This window comes from Panthera onca, chromosome B4, assembly GCF_046562875.1.
Source record: "Panthera onca isolate mPanOnc1 chromosome B4, mPanOnc1 haplotype 2, whole genome shotgun sequence".
Taxonomy (NCBI): domain Eukaryota; kingdom Metazoa; phylum Chordata; class Mammalia; order Carnivora; family Felidae; genus Panthera; species Panthera onca.
The window spans coordinates 44,098,559-44,115,993 of NC_138345.1; the positions used below are offsets into that span (position 1 = coordinate 44,098,559).

Genomic DNA, 17,435 nt, shown 5'->3' on the forward strand with positions numbered 1-17,435 from the left:
GCATTAGTATCACACATGAACAAGAATTCAGTGTACAAAAAAGATCCAAATAGAAAAATAAAAGTATTTAGGATTAAAAGCCCATCATTTTAAACTTGAATTGAAATACAGAAGTATGGCCTTTAAAATGACACATGTATTTCTTAGCGAGATACACCAAAAATTATAGAAACAATGGCCTTCCAGTCTAATAAACACCACCAGTCTCTACATTACCATTTCAAATATTAACGGTTATTAATGGCAACCAGGATTCCTTGGAGAAGTAAGTAACTTCAGACAGAGCAGGAAGCATTACACACACACACACACACACACACACACACACACACACCCCATTAGGATAATTTGTTGTGCCAGATCACAAAAGAAGCTATAAAACAAAACTTAGATGGAAATAGTGTGTAAAGGACTCAGGAATCAACTCAAAGGTGTTTCCACTGGCAATTTTAAATTTTGAAATGATAATGACAGGTTTAAACAGAAATATGGTAATGATTGCTATAGATGGAAAAAAATCAAATGTCAAAGATTGCTTGAATTTGTAATTTTATGTGAAAAATTATGGTCACAATGAAAGATTATCAGAGACAAAACTGATTAGCCTGAAAATTCAGAAAATTTAGTAAAAATCAAACATTTATTCTGCCTTCTGTTTGTGAATTTCATTTCAAAGAATTTGAAGAGTTCACAAATGAAGTTTTTGGGGGACAGTCCCACCCAGTAAATGCAGAAAGAATAATAGGACTAGAAAACTTCCATTTTCCAAACCTTAATAATATGATGGAGCTAGGCAGGAAGCATCAATTGATTTTAAAACCATTAGGTGAAACTTTGATGAGGAAACTTCTATTACAAGGACCAGGCTGATGGCATCTGAATCCATGAAATAATCTGTTATGTAACACATGGGGCAACTCAGGATTATTTACCACCCTGGGAGATAAAATACTGGCAACAAAACCGCATCGTGAAGGTTTCTTTGACCAAAAACAAACAGAGAGAACCTGAATATAATCAATCCTCTATATGGACTATCAGTTAACAGGAAATTTAGGGAGTAGAGGAACAGTTAAACAATACTCAGAGGAAGGAATCACGGTAATATAGAATGTAAGGCTTTAAGAAAAACAAATGACTATTTTCTTTGACAAATCATGGCATGAATAAAACAGAGAGGAAGTGTGAAAAAAAGTATAAAAAATAAAGATGATCAGTTTCACAACTGAATACAATTTAGAAATTCATATAAAAATCTCCATATATACAGAAATTAAAGATAAACTATTCATTGCTAGGATATTTTAGCTAAAAATATCAGCTATTTAGAAATAAATGATAGTGAAATTATTGTGTACCAAAAGGTCTGGGAAGTTAGTAAATCAAGAGACCAATTTAAAATGATAGGAACAGGGGCACCTGGGTGGCTCAGTCGGTTAAGCATCCGACTTCGGCTCAGGTCATGATCTCACGGTCCCTGAGTTCGAGCCCTGCGTCGGGCTCTGTGCTGACAGCTCAGAGCCTGGAGCCCGTTTCAGATTCTGTGTCTCCCTCTCTCTCTGCCCCTCCCCTGTTCATGCTCTCTCTCTGTCTCAAAAATAAATAAACGTTAAAAAAAATTTAAAATGATAGGAGCGGATTAAGTACAATAAAGTAAATCAATTGTCCTTACAATTCAAATCAAGTAAAAGGAAGGAGGTAATAAATACAAGAATGAGTTAGATTATGATGGTTATGATAAGTAAACAGTATGGAGAACTCACAAAGCAACAGGTTGGTTCTTTTGAAAGGTGACAAAACAAACAAACACTTGGCAAAATTTGTAAAAGAAAAAACGTTAGAAGGCACAGATAAATATTTTTAGGCATTAAAAGGGGACACATATAGAGATATAGAAATGAAATAGTTTAGAAAGCTAAAAGAAAACTGATAATTTTAGTGCAAACAAATTTGAAAGTGTTGAGGTTTTGTTAAGAGAAATGTTTAGGTTAAGGCAGCTTATTCCAAGCTTGAATATTTTTAAAACCATGAAAATATTATTCTTTTTTAAATTTTTAACGTTTATTTATTTGAGAGAAAGAGCGAGAGAGAGGAGAAGCAGGGGCAGAGAGAGGGAGACAGAGGATCCAAAGCAGGTTCTACCCTCACAGCAGGGATGCGGGGCTCCAGCTCATGAAATGAACCGTGAGATCAGGACCTGAGCTGAAATCGGTAGTCGGCTGCTTAACCATCTGAGCCACCAGGTGCCCCGAAAATACTATTTTTTTAAACTCTTTCCATAAAGAGAAGCAGAGGACTTCAGGAAGATTTCTTTGAAAATTTCATGGTTATATTTTTCAATTTTATATAAGCCGTTTTGGAAAATAGAAAAAGCATTTCTAAATACATTTCATAGGCTAGCTTAACATTGACAAGGATAAAATTGATATTAAAGACAGAGATAGTTTAATACTACATTGAATAAGCTTGATTTCACATTTCTGCCTCTTTATAACTATATAAAATATTATGGATTTTAAAAATACAATTGATACATAAAGCAAATCTACAATACAAATGAGTAGCACAATAAGGTTAGTTAACAAATCCAGCAGTTCATATAATTATCATTTTATTGTTGTGGTGGGGGTGAGAACATTTCACTCTCTGTGATTTAAATATTTAATAATAAAATCTTAAAACAAACTTGACTAAATGCTAAGCTTTGTTAATTATGATTGGTGCATATTACTTTACACAAGTATGTAAAAACTAATTTGGGCCAACACATTTCTCAGCCCTTGATTGACTATGTAGAAAATAAACAATTTTGGGGGGTGCCTGGGTGGCTCAGTCGGTTGAGCATCCGACTTCAGCTAGGGTCATGATCTCGCAGCTGGCGAGCTCGAGCCCTGTGTCGGGCTCTGTGCTGACAGCTTGGAGCTTGGAGCCTGCCTCTGATTCCGTGTCTCCCCCCTTCTCTGCCTCTCCCCCGATCATGCTCTGTCTCTCTCTGTCTCAAAAATAAAGATAAGCATTAAAAAAAATTAAGAAAATGATTTTTTTCATGACATTTTATCGTAATTTTCCATGAAAATGCTGTTCAATCCATGGCTTCATGCCTGTCACAAAACACACAAATGGCAAGTGCACTTAGAATGAAAACCAAAATTATAATGGGTGCACAAAGGTCCACACCTCTGGATTTAGCCTCTGCTTCTCTCTCCTCCCCTTCTTAAGCTCCTTGTCTTCTTCATCATTCTGCTCTTATCAAAATGGATTTTTTTTTGGTAACTTTTTTCAGTTTGTGTATAGTAGATACACAATGTTACGTTCGCTTCAGGTATGGAAGCAGCCTAAATGTCCACCAATAGACAGATGGATAAGGAAGACATGGTAGATATATATGGACATATACGATGGAATATCACACAGCCCTTAAAAAGGATGAGATTGTGCCATTTGTTGACAACATGGAAGGATCTGGAGAATATTCTGGTAAGTGAAATAAGTCAGGCTGAGAAAGACAAATACTATTGGATTTCACTCATATGTGGAATCTAAAACAGACGAATGAATGAACAAATAAAACGCAGAACCAGACCTATCAATACAAAGTGGCTTCCTTTAGAGTCACAGACTCTTCCAACTGCTGCTCACTTGCACGTTATTATTCCATTTGCCAAGAGTTCTGTCATCCTACTGGTTTGCCGAGAAACATCTTGGTCGCTCCACGGGTTTCACACTGAAATGCCATTTTTGCCTCGAAGCCTAGAAAGTCCGCTTCAATCTCAATTCTTCATTTTCTGTATTTTGCAGCAGTCAGCGCAGTACTAGGGGGAGTAAGTAATTCAATTTCTACCAAAATGTGCTGTATTAAAATAGTAGTGCCATTTTGAAATTTTGAGGGTGTATCTGTTGACCTTTCAACCCTTATTTTGAAAATGTTTCAATATAGTAAATTTCACGAACCCTCATATACCCTTCACCCAGTTTAGATTTATTTGATTTTCAAAATTTCTAAAAGCCTTCTTAGTGTAAATTTTTGTGTACATTTAATAAACTCGTAGTTTGAAATTTAGTTCAACCCTGGGTTTCATCAACAGTTTATTAAATGTAAAAATGAATCTGTTCGTTACCCAAAATTTTGCAAAAATTAAACAAAACATTCTTATGGAAGATAAGTTTTTTAACTATTGGCCTTTATTCCCCTGCAAGGTTATTTTTGTGTCAGGTCATAGATGGAAAAATAATACAATAATTATTGGTGGAATTTTCTGCTGGAAGTTTTTTCCACAGCACATTTGGCAAAAGGCTTCTGTGTGTTTGAATCTTTTATATTTTATACATCATCAGCTTTTACACAATCCTCTGCATGCAGATGTATGTGTTTGGAGTTAAACAGTTTTCTGTATAAGCTTTAAAATTTGATCCATAAACTGCACAGGTTCCATTCTGCATGTCAACCATGGTTAGTCTAGATTAGAGAGAAAGACAAATTATATTCATGACTTACTTTATGAATACATAAATATAAAAAATGCAATAAAATTTATTTAAAAATAAGTATTAAAGTAATATCATTTCAGGATGTTTTAGGACCATGCTTGGTATCTCTTAGTTAAAAGATATGCAGAATACAGCCAACTCGATTATAAAAAGTAGTTTCATTCTAGTATAGGTCACTATTTTGTCTACATTGGAAATTTGTCATTTTAGGGAGTCTAGGCTCTCTTGGTATATGTACCTGAGCGAAATGAAAGGTTTTTGAAAAAGTTTTGTGTTTATATTTATTTTAAAAAGTTTTGTTTTTATTTTAAAAGAGAGACAGTGGGGAGGGGCAGAGAGCAGGGAAGACAGAGAATCCCAGGCAGGCTCCATGCTGTCAGCACGAAGCCTAATGCAGGACTGGATCGCGCCAAAACATGAGATCATGACTTGAGTTGAGATCAAGAGTCTAGCACTTAACTGAATGAGCCACCCAGGAGCCCTGAAATGAAAGTTTTTAAATGTTTTTTTAAACAAATAAATTAGAAATGAAGTTAGAATTCAATGAGGTCAGCAGATATCATGTTTTATGCAAAAATAAACAATCTTCTTTAGATATGTGCAACTTTACCTGGTAAGGAAATAAAAATAAATTGTAAAATTCTTATATATTATATGTGTATATACATACATATATAATATTATTTAATATATAATATACATATGTATTAAATACACACATATGTGTATATGTTTAGGTGTATATAAATATATATATGTGTTTATAACATAAACTTAAACATATATATATGTGCATGTGTGTGTGTGTAGGCATTCCATCTAGAGATAGTTCTATCTGTGTATCTATTTTGCCTTGGAATCTGGTGATTGTTTTCTGCTAGGAACAGGTGAGAAATAGAAGGCTGAGCAAAGAGTGATGATGAATTGATGTGAATCAGAACAATAAAAAAAAAAGAAAGACTGTGGTCTGATAGTACGTATTTAAAAGGACAAGAGGAGATGGGGAGCGGGTGTCTCAGCCAGTTAAGTGACGGACTTTGGCTCAGGTCATGATCTCAAGGTTCATAGGTTGGAGCCCCACATCCGGCTCTGTGCTGACAGCTCAGAGCCTGGAGCCTGCTTCAGATTCTATGACTCCCTGTCTCTCTAGCCCTCCCCAGGCTCACATTCTGTCTTTCTCTTTCAAAAACAAACATTAAAATTTTTTGAAAAAAATAAAAAAAGGACAAGAGAAGAAACTCAGCCTTTATAGAAACCACTACCTACTATAAGAGAAAAAACAATTAAGAAATTTTTAGTAACTGCTCTTAGTTGGTCTCAATCTATGCACATTAGACTTTCACTTTTAAATCGGACTTTGTTTTTCTATTCCTTTCAGCTTCTGTGTCTGTTTTCCCATACCATTCCCATAGCATGTCCACCACAGCATAACTCTGGATTTTACTTGTCTAAAACCATATCTCTGACTGAAGTGTGAAAGTCTTGATGGAGTTCTGTACTATTCATCCCTGTAGTTATCTCTGTATGGTTTCTGGAAATTGAGTAATGCTCAACAAATACTTATCACATTCACAAAACGAAACTTAATATGCTAGTTGTTTTGCTTTGGCTTCCAAAACAAACATTTGCACTTGCAGAGTGATAAATGTTGAGATAAGGTGATACAAAATTTTATTAGTATTTCCAGAGAATAAATTTTTTTTTTTGCCAAAAATGAAATCCAGCCATACAGAAATGAGATCACCCCAGATCAATTCTAAGGTAAACTGGGACATCTAAATTCTAAATATATAATGAATAGTCCCTGACAATGAATATAAGGGGACATTTGAAAGAAAAAGATGACAGTAAGAGGTCATTCATTGATCACTGCCAACTAAGCGTTAAAGAAGCAAAGTAAACGTCAAAATCAGTGAGAAGAGATTCTTTAAAGTCATTTAATGATAATTCTGGCTGTAGTGTAAGAAAGGGATTTATTTGACTCTCTACCACAATTACTCGTTTTATAGCGTAAGTGAATTATTATATATTCTAAGATTCTGTTCCTTACCCACAAAATTAGGTTAAAAATGATCTCTGTTAGATGCTTTTTAAGAGTCTTCAATGAGAAGATACATATAAAGTGCTTAAAACTGTCTGACAGAAAGAACCGAATTAACCTGACATTAGCAAGGATGTTGTTGTGATGTTTTTGTTACTTACTCCAGAATTAGAGGTTCAAATAAGTAAAGTATACTTGAAGTAACGAATTAAAAACTTTTAGAGTCCAAAGAACTTCTGTTTCCTCTGTGATATCACGAGACTTAAGGGCAGCAGACCTGAGAAACCACTTCGGTTTTATTTCTGAGATTTGTGCTAACATGGTGAAATTACTAAGCCAGGTATCCTAAGTGATAGAAGTGACCTTTTAAGCGAGCTACCCTTGCATTCATCCAAAAGAATAAGCCTGTATTCATAAACTCTGTGAGCGCTAGGATGTTGTCACGTGGTCCTGCTATACCCAGTTGAGCTGTATAATCAAGGGGTTAAAAAAGCAGGCTATAGAAACGGAATACATAGGATACTGGAGAGTCCACAAAGAGCCAGACGGCTGGAGTTCACAGGACATAGGACTTGAGATGAGAGAGGTGAACAAATAAAGAGATCTGAGGATATGCAGAAGATCTCACTTGCGTATTTAAGAGTATTGATTAATGCATGTGTGTAAGAAAACTTTCCTAGTGCTTGCACAGGGTCTAAAATCATGCCCGTCTTCACCAGCCATATTGCAAAACTTCAAATTTCAAAAGGCTTTGGGTAGATTACTTAAAAGTGTCTTTGCTTGGTAGTGGGGCATAATTCATTGTAGACTGAGCATTCTAGTCTTGCTCAAAAGTCTAGTCTTGCTTAAAAGCAAGGCCAAACCAGATCAAGCTGTTTCCAAGTAACTTATTTGTGTCCTGGGAAAAAAAAAAGAGCTCATGAATAATTTTAGAGACAAAAAATATGTAGCACTAAACAAGGGTGAAATTCACAGTGTATGAAATTTAATAGAAAAGTAACTGTAAGCGAAGGCACAAAATAATGTGACCATAAGGAGGAGAAAAATCCATCCATTAAAACTGACCCAGAACGAACACAGATGTTAGAATGAACAGACAAGGATATTGTGATAGGTTTTTGGTTTTTTGGTTTTGGTTTTTTTTAATGCTTATTCATTTTTGAAAGACAGAGAGAGACGGAGCACGAGCAGGGGAGGGGCAGAGAAAGAGGGAGGCACGGAATCTGAAGTAAGTTCCAGGCTCTGAGCTGACAGCAGGGAGCCCAATGCGAGGCTTGAACTACAAACAGTGAGATCATGACCTGAGCTGACGTTGCACGATCAACCGACTGAGCCTCGCGGGCGCCCCAGATATCATGACAGTTTTGATGACTGAATTCCATATATTCAAAAAAGTTAAAGAAATACATGGAAGATTCATGAAATAGCAGCCAAATCAAACTTCCGAAATGAAAAGGTCAGTGTCTGAGATGAACTATACACTTGAAAGGGTAGTGAAAATTAGATATTGCAGGAAAAAAGATTTAAAAAATTGAATTCAGGACAATAGAGAATATCCACAATGAAACACAAAGAAAACAAGTGAAAAGAACACCAGTTCATCACAATTCTAACTTGCTTAATGGATCTGTAATTGTCCTGTGTCTGGGGAAGAGAAAAGAGAAATGAAGAAGGGGAAACACTTGAAGAAATAATGGTAGTTAAATTTTCTAATTGTGCTTGAAAATTATAAACTCACAGATCCGAGAGCCTCAACAAAACGCGAGCACAAGAAATATGAAAAAACTAACCCAGGGCATATTATGGACAAATTCCTCAAATCCTGTTATAAAGAAAAATCATTAAAGCAGTCAGAAGGAGGGAAAATGATGTATTATGGGCTGACTAAATGGATTAAAAACAAGATACAGCAATATGCTGCCTATAAGAGACGCACTTTAGCTTTGAGGGCACACATAGGCCAAAAGTGAACAGATGGAGAGTCATATTCCATGCAAATGATAACCAAAACAGAGCAGGTGGGGCTATAGTTATGGCAGTCAAAATAGACTTTAAGTCAAAATCAGTCACACAAGACAAAGGAGGTCACTATGTTGTAGCAAAGGGGTCAATTAATCAAGGGGATAAAACAAGTTTAAATAACGGACTGTAACAAGTGTCGCCCATAATGCAGAGCAACTGGAACTCTCACACCCTGCTAGTGGGAGGGTAAAATGGCACAGTCATTTTGGGTAGTAGTTTGGCAGTTTCTTAAAAGGTCAAAGACATACCTATTATCCAACTATTCCACTCCTAGATATTTATGTAAGAAAAAAGAAAGCCTATGGTCATACAAAGACTTGTACACAAATATTCATAGCAAGTGGCTTTATTGTTCATGGTCAACAACTGGAAGTTACCCAAATATCCATCAGCAGGCGAAAGGATAGACAAATTGAACTACACCCATAAATAAGATATCTCTCAAGAATAAAAAGAAATTAGTTCTTAATACATGCTTTAAGGTGGCTGGATCTCAAAATAATTATGCCGAGTGAAAAAGCCAGACATAACAGCAGTGCCTCCATTGATACTAAGTTCTATAAATTGCAGACTAATCTATAGTGACAGAAAGCAGACTAGTTGCCTGGGGACGGAAAGAGGTAGGTAGAAAGGGGGAGAAAGGAGGCGCGTCTGGGTGGCTCAGTCAGTTAAGCGTCCGACTCTTGATTTGGGCTCAGGTCATGATGTCATGGTTCGTGAGATGGAGCGCCAGTCTGAGCTCTCCACTGACAGCACAGAGCCTGCTTCGGATTCTCTCCCTCCTTCTTTCTCTGCCTCTGCTCTGTTTACGTGTGTGCTCTCTCTCTCTTACACACAATAAATAAATAAACATTAAAAAAAAGAAAGGAGTAGGAAGGAAAGATTACAAGGGTGCAAAGGAAAGTTTGGCAGGTGATAAATGTTGATTATCTTGATGTTATTAATGGTTTTGTGGATGTATACATTTCTCAGAATTTATCAAATTGCACATTTCAAATATATGCAGTTTCTTGAATGTAATTGTATCTCAACAATTCAGGTAAAACCTGAAAGAATGAATATATGTGATACTTAACCTCTCTGCTTTAGTCTCCTTATCTGTAAACAGGGTGTAGTATTAGACTTACCTTGCACTGCACTTGGCACATTGCAATTAATGTTACTCATTGTTGTGGTATTGGCTGCTCGGCTCCACAATATCCTAAATTTAGGCCCCCAGGGCTTTCTGCTGAAACTATTAGAATATGGGAACATCCTGGGATTGTGTGAAGTAACGTGATCATTGAAAGACCACAGGGCTAGTTTAGGGACAAACCCCCGAAGAGACACCTATTGGTATAAACTTACTGGTCGGGTAAGAGAATGCTGCCATCTTCCCATTGCCATGATCCATTTGGAGGAGTTTGTATTAGTCCCATCCAATGATAAGACTTCACCAATTTTAGGAAATCCTGGTTGAAACCACAAATAGAACCAGTGCTAAGAATTTTAGTTAATTAAAGGCCATAATCATGTAATCATTTTTTCCTCACACTCAGGGAAATGGATTCTGTCCTCTAGCCTAATTCTGACTTAAACAACACCATACCTAATACCTACAAAATGCTTTCTTATTTTTAATGCAGAAAGACTTAGGGTAGACATATCTGGGTTAGTGCCCCTCTTATGTTTCAGGTAATAGTCCAGTGATTAGGAGTAAATAGAGGAAGGGAAATTAAAATAAATACTCAACCTGGTGTTCTCTGCTGTATATCTTCAAGAGACTGGAATTTTGAGACACACAAGAGGCTTGGCTTTGGTACCAGCTTTTGCTTTCATTAAAAAATTGGTAGCAGGTATTTCTATAACATATCCAGTTTTTAGGACATGGGCCACAATAACTTTCTAGAAAGGGGGAATATATTATTAATTCTGTACAGGTCTGAGCATTATAGCAGATTCTGCCTAGACAAATTAAATACCTTTTATTCCAACTCTAACATTTCAGATGAGCCAATCTGATCATCTCCAATGACATGGCCCCACACATTTGTATATATACACAGATGCCAAAGACTAAGAATTTTCTGCTTTTTAGGAGCACTCCTTCATTATTAAAAGATGAACAAATAAAATAAAAATGTTGGAACGCTACGGATTACGGACAAGAATTCATCATTTTCTTATACACGCTCTTGTTAACACTGTGGGATCCATGCCTATACCCAATTATACAGAGATACATGTAATTTGTGCTTCAAAATATTAGAAGACTTTCACTTACCTTGTAAAGAAAGTGGAGCTTCTTGGTGGAATAATGCTATTAAAATAATCATTGAGAGGATTAAGAGGTACAAACTTCCAGTTGTAAAATAAGTATGTTATAAAGATGACAAGTAGAGCACAGGGAGGATAGTCAATAATATTGTAATGACCTTGTATAGTGACAGATGGAGATTATGCTCTCCGCAGTGGGCATTGAGTAATGTATACAAGTGTGGAATCATTACCTTGTACACCTAAAACCTTGTATGTGAGACATATTTCAATAACAAAAAACCATAATTAGTAAAAGGGTTTGTGTTGTTAGTAACTTACAGTTCTAGCAAAAGTAGTTGACAAATTTCTAGACGGATAGCAAAAATATAAGGACACGTCCAATATTATTAGTTTTTGTTGCTGTGCATCTGAATGCTAATCAAAGTAATGCATTGCAACCATTAGGTCAAGAACGCTCTATGTAGGCCAATGCGCACATGAAAAGATGCTCAACCTCAGTCCTCATTAGGGAAATACAAATCAAAACCACACTGAGATACCACCTCACACTGGTCAGGGTAGCTAAAATGAACAAATCAGGAGACTATAGATGCTGGTGAGGACGTGGAGAAACGGGAACCCTCTTGCACTGTTGGTGGGAATGCAAACTGGTGCAGCCACTCTGGAAAACAGTGTGGAGGTTCCTCAAAAAATTAAAAATAGATCTACCCTATGACCCAGCAATAGCACTGCTAGGAGTTTACCCAAGGGAGACAGGAGTACTGACGCATAGGGGCACTTGTACCCCAATGTTTATAGCAGCACTTTCAACAATAGCCAAATTATGGAAAGAGCCTAAGTGTCCATCAACTGATGAATGGATAAAGAAATTGTGGTTTATATATACAATGGAATACTACTTGGCAATGAGAAAGAATGAAATCTGGCCTTTTGTAGCAATGTGGATGGAACTGGAGAGTGTTACGCTAAGTGAAATAAGCCATACAGAGAAAGACAGATACCATATGTTTTCACTCTTATGTGGATCCTGAGAAACTTAACAGAAGACCATGGGGGAGGCGAAGGAAAAAAAAGAGAGAGAGAGAGAGAGAGAGAGAGAGAGAGAGACAAACCATAAGAGACTCTTAAAAACTGAGAATAAATTGAGGGTTGATGGGGGGGTGGGAGGGAAGGGAAAGTGGGTGATGGGCATTGAGGAGGGCACCTGTTGGGATGAGCACTGGGTGTTGTATGGAAACCAATTTGACAATAAATTTTCATATTAAAAAAAAAAGAATGCTCCATCTACTTCTCTACTGTCACTTACAATGTATGATTATGGCACCGCATATCATTACCATAATAATGAAGTGGATCCCCAGAGCTATAGCAATGGAATGGACTAGGAAAAACGGAGATGCTGTAAGAAACAAAAGAAAACAAACAAGCAAACAAACAAACAAAAAAAGAGTGAGAAAGATGAGAAAATAAGGATTAAACATTTTTGGTATGCTCATGTTTAATATAAACATTAGATTTTTTTTTAAATAGGAAGGGATCAGTACTTTTACCCTAATTATTTTTCCCAGAACAAGTAACATAGGTACTTTGCAAATGATTAAAAAAAGACAGACTATAGAAATGCATACACATTCCCTCCTGCTTCTCCACAAAAGTCCCCCAGTTTCCTCCTTAGTATAAATCATGGTTATAATTTTTGAACTTTTTCATGTAGATACAGACAGTTCCCTTCAATCCCTTTTTAAAAACACACCTTTAAGAAACTGCACAAAATATCCCGTGAGTTTTTTTCACTTAAGGAAATATCTTGGAGATTATTTCACGTCATGTCTTGTAAAGTTGTCAAATTTTTATACATAGCTTCTTGCATTGTCTTTCATTGGTATATGGACAAAAATCTCCTGACAGTCTTTAATTTTTTTCCCAATGTGTATTTAAATTGTTTCTTAGTTTTGCTATTAGATATCACAAGATGAATACATTTTTACATAATTGCACATCGTTTTGAGTTCTTCTCTGGGAGAAGTCCCCCATATGATTTCACTCATATGTGGAATTTAAGAAACAAAATAAATGAACATAGAGGGGAAAAAAGAAACACACCAAGAATCGGACTCTTAACTACAGAGAATAAACTGATAGTTACCAGAGGGGAGATGAGTGAGGACGTGCTAAATAGGTAATGGGGATTAAGGAACACACTTGTGATGAGCACTGAATATTACATGGAAGTGATGAATCCCTAAATTCCAAACCGGAAACTAATATTACACTCTATGTTAATTAACTGGAATTTAGATGAAAACTTGAAAAGAAACTCAAGAAACTACAGTCTCAATTGTCATTATTATGTTAATGATAATCTCATCATTTGCAGAGCATGAAAAAAATCCCAAACTGAACAGTTTCTGCTTAATTGTATTATATATTCCAATAGTATAGTAGAGTGAATTTCATTTCTGCTTTCCTCCTGAAGGTAAAATAAACTGAATGTTTGCCACTGATCTAATCATACGGATTCCACAATTCCCCTCAACATACCAAGAGCAGACAAATAGATGCGACGTGGAACTTACGGTTTTCTCTATATTTGCTTGTGTTTAATACACGCCTTCTCTTTGGTCGTGTGGAAATACCATTATATACCAGCTCAGAGTTGGAATTACGGACTGCGTCCATGGCTAGATGAAAACAATTCAGGCCAATAGGAGTCATAGCCTTTCTGCCACTTGGGTCACACATTTTCACAACTTCACTTGCCATTCTATTCATGTCCCTTTTCAATAACATCAAGCTACTTTTGTTTTATACTACTTCATGATTATTATTTTTGTACTTTTAAGATGATTAAAATTAGATTTATTCTATGGCAAAATCTCTCTAGCAAGATCTTCCGTTCTATTAAAATAAGTCAATTCTTAATGTGCAATGAAATCAAACATTATAATAATGACAGTGTAGGAGTGCCTGGGTGTCAGTTAAGTGTCCGACTCTTGGTTTTGGCTCAGATAATGATCTCACATTTCGTGAGGGGCACAGAGCTGGCCTGGGATTGTCTCTCGCTTTCTTCTCACCCTTCCCCACTCACTTGCACGTGCACTCTCTCTCTCTCTCTCTCCCTCTCTCTCAAAATAAATACATAAATTAAAAAAAATTAAAATAAAATAAAGACAGTGTATAATAAGAAAGACAGGGGCCTAAGGAGTTAGATATGTGTTTAACTCATGGAGCCACATTTGCTAAGTTAACAACAAAGAAAGAAAGAAAAAAAGAAAGAAAGAAAGAAAGAAAGGGAAAGAAAGAAAGAAAGAAAGAAAGAAAGAAAGAAAGAAAGAAAGGGAGGGAGGAAGGAAGGAAGGAAGGAAGAAGAAATGATAAGAAAAAAGAGAAAAGGAAAGAACAAAGGACATCAGTACAATTAGTTATGGATATTTTAAAAAGTGAAAGTAAGTAATATGCATTTAGTATCAATAATGTTCATCATGTAGTAAACACTTACTAAATGCCTAGTTTTTGTTTAAAGTGAAGGATATACAATGAATAAAATAATAAGGCATCACATTTTAAGATAAAGACACATAAAGAATCTTGTCCCTGAACAAAACAAGTAAAAAATCATTTTGCTCTCTTCCTGAGATAGCAGTCATTACCTTTTACAAATGGAATGTTAATACTAATTATCTTTTATACTTAAAATTATACTGAAGCATTTTTTGTACATACCATATGTAATTTAATTATCAAACATGTGAAGAGGGTAGGTATTATTTTGTGGATGAAGAAATTGAATGTTACAGGTGGCCAAAATCATATTGCTTATTTATTTATTTTTTAATTTTTTTTTAACGTTTATTTATTTTTGAGACAGAGAGAGACAGAGCATGAATGGGGGAGGGTCAGAGAGAGGGAGACACAGAATCTGAAACAGGCTCCGGGCTCTGAGCTGTCAGCACAGGGGCCCGATGCGGGGCTCAAACTCATGGACCGCGAGATCGTGACCTGAGCCGAAGTCGGCGCTCAACCGACTGAACCACCCAGGCGCCCCTTATGTTGCTTATTTAATATAATGCTAGAAATAGAAATCTACTAAGGTCAATATAGCGTGTTTTATATCTCTACTCGATAGAAAAAGGAAACTTAAGTGCGTAGAAGCTGTGGATTGCCCTCAGATCTCAAAGCTAGAGACTGGTGAAAGTCTGTGGAACATTCTTCCAGCTCTAAATCATTATGCTGTCACTATTTCAGGCTGCCTCAGATTGTGAAAGATTTTACTTTAGGTAGTTAATAAAAAAAAAAAAAAAGCAGGAAAAATTTTTCAAGTTTTTGAAAACTTTATTTAAAATATAACATGAACATAATATGAAATGGACATAAGTGAATCAGAGTAATTTGCTTTCTTCTTTTTAGTGTTCATTTATTTATTTTGAGAGACAGAACATGAGGAGGGGAGAGGTAGAGAGAGAGAGGCAGAGACAGAATTCCAACCAGGCTCTGCACAGTCAACATAGAGACTGATGTGGGGTCGAATTCAAGAACTGTGAAATCATGACCTGAACCAAAACCAAGAGTCAGCCGCTTAACTGAATGAGCCACCCAGGCACCCCTGGAGTAATTTGCTTTCTTATGCCTTGTGTGCTTGTATCAAATTCTAGGTATCGTAGCAATTACAGAGGGGCACCTGGATGGCAAAGTCAGTCAAGCGACCCACTCCAGCTCAGGGCGTGGTCTTGCGGTTCATGAGGTCGAGCCGCACGTCCAGCTCTGTGCTGACAGCTCAGAGCCTGGAGCCTGCTTCAGATTCTGTGTCTCCTCTCTCTGCCCCTCCATTGTTCGTGCTCTCTCTCTTTCTTTCAAAAATAAACATTAAAAAATTATTAAAAAATTATATACAAGTCAGGGTGCCTGGGTGATTTAGTTGGTTAAGTCTCTGGCTCTTGACTTCAGCTCATGTCATGATCTCATGGTTTGTGGGTTTGAGGCCCATGTCAGGCTCTGCGCTGACAGTACAGAGTCTGCTTGGGATTCTCTCTCTCCATCTCTCTCTCTCTGTCCCTGGTATACTCTCTCTCTCTCTCATAATAAATAAATAAACAAAAAAAATTATACACAAACCAAACTGCACATTTAAGTGGAAAGTACATACCCATGTTGTGACAAGCCCACCGATCTCGGACCAGATTCATTGTATAATTATGACTGTTTCTTTACGCCAGTGGTGATCAAAAAAACTTCGTTTTACAAAGGAATCCTGAATAAAATAAAATTGGGCATTTTTTCTTGTTTTCTTTCCTTAGGGTGAGATGACATATCTTCATTAGGAAAATGAGGATGTAACAGTATTTTTACCGTTCGTATAAAGGAAAAAAATGAAAATAAGAGTTCATACAAAGCCAGGTAAATAAACCAGGTAAAATTAATTTTTTAAACTTCTCTTGGTTACAAAATAATAAATAATTATTTCAAAAAAATAACGGGCGTTTTAATTCACCTACGTTAAGATACGTAATCAGAAATATTTTTTATCACTGATATCGAATGACAACACACATAATTTTCTATCTATAGTTATTTTATGTTGTTAATTCAACACGAATTCAACTTCTGTCCATATCATCACCACCACCATCATCATCGCCTATAAGTTGTCATCACCATCATTAGCAAAAATAATCTCATATTTATATAGTAACATCTTATACTGTCTAGAAGAACCCTCAGGAAAAAAATGGCTATTTAATAATTATGTATCATGCGTACATTAAAAAAAGCCATTTCATATTTGATCACAGTAGTTGGAAGTAACAACTATGTTTTTCATTTTGCAAATAAAGCTGTGTATCACAGAAGGTTAAGTGCCCGGCACCAGCCCAGAAAACTCAGGTGTGAGAATTCAAGTTGAAATTCCATTCTTTAATCCCAAAAGTAGATTCATTCTTGGAGTTTTGTTTGATGATACCACTCCATCTTTACAGCAACACCATAACTTACTCTTCAGTAAGTTTATCCTCTCTACTCATCATTGAATACAGGAAAAAAGGGTATATACTTCAGAAGTAAGACGCATTCTCTACCCTCCACAATTCTATTCAAACAGTTAAAAAGCAGTTATAATTCCCTTATGGTGTAAATCATTTTGGAAACTTTCTTGATTTTGAAATCTCAAGAATTTCTCATTTCTCGACTAATAGTTGTCAGAAACACAAACACACACAAGAAACACACCTGATCCAAGAAGGAAGATCTTGATTCTTGTGGATAAAAGCCTCCTAGACAACTGAAAAATTGAGACATGTCCTGGGTTACCAATTTAGAATGAAAACTAGAGATGTCACCTTTGATCCCTGAGGGAGATATGACAGATGTTATTTTAATCTCACCTTGTGAAAAAACACAAAACAACCACAGTATTTCCGCCTTATCACAGCACAGAAAATTCTGCTAACAGATGAAATAAATGTGAGGTGTGAACACGATTTTATGACTTAAAATGATTAATCCAGTGACAAGAAGTTCCCCAGAGTTAAGAGAGTTATGATGGGATTACATAATCTCTTTCTGAATTAAAAGTGAAAAATTGTTCTAAAATATGGCTGTAAGTACTGTGTGAAAACAAATAAGAAAATTA

At 36.1% G+C, this 17,435-nt stretch overlaps 1 protein-coding gene across 3 annotated transcripts; it reads right to left on the reverse strand.

Annotated features, from left to right (window-relative positions):
- Window positions 1–17,146, reverse strand: KLRK1 (killer cell lectin like receptor K1). 3 transcript variants are annotated; one of them, XM_060658395.2, is made up of 8 exons: window positions 17,033–17,146; window positions 15,954–16,058; window positions 13,387–13,491; window positions 12,117–12,209; window positions 10,815–10,850; window positions 10,284–10,435; window positions 9,899–10,002; window positions 4–4,456 (listed from the first exon to the last, which is right to left on the reverse strand). In XM_060658395.2, the coding sequence occupies exons 2-8, from the start codon at window positions 15,991–15,993 to the stop codon at window positions 4,339–4,341; spliced, it is 648 nt and encodes a 215-aa protein (XP_060514378.2). In that variant the 5' UTR covers window positions 15,994–16,058; window positions 17,033–17,146; the 3' UTR covers window positions 4–4,338. The 3 variants fall into 3 exon arrangements, with proteins under 3 accessions (XP_078306220.1, XP_060514380.2, XP_060514378.2); XM_060658397.2 differs by lacking the exon at window positions 15,954–16,058 and having other exon boundaries at window positions 2–4,456; XM_078450094.1 differs by lacking the exons at window positions 15,954–16,058; window positions 17,033–17,146 and having other exon boundaries at window positions 1–4,456; window positions 12,117–13,487.
- Window positions 17,147–17,435: the final 289 nt, after the last annotated feature.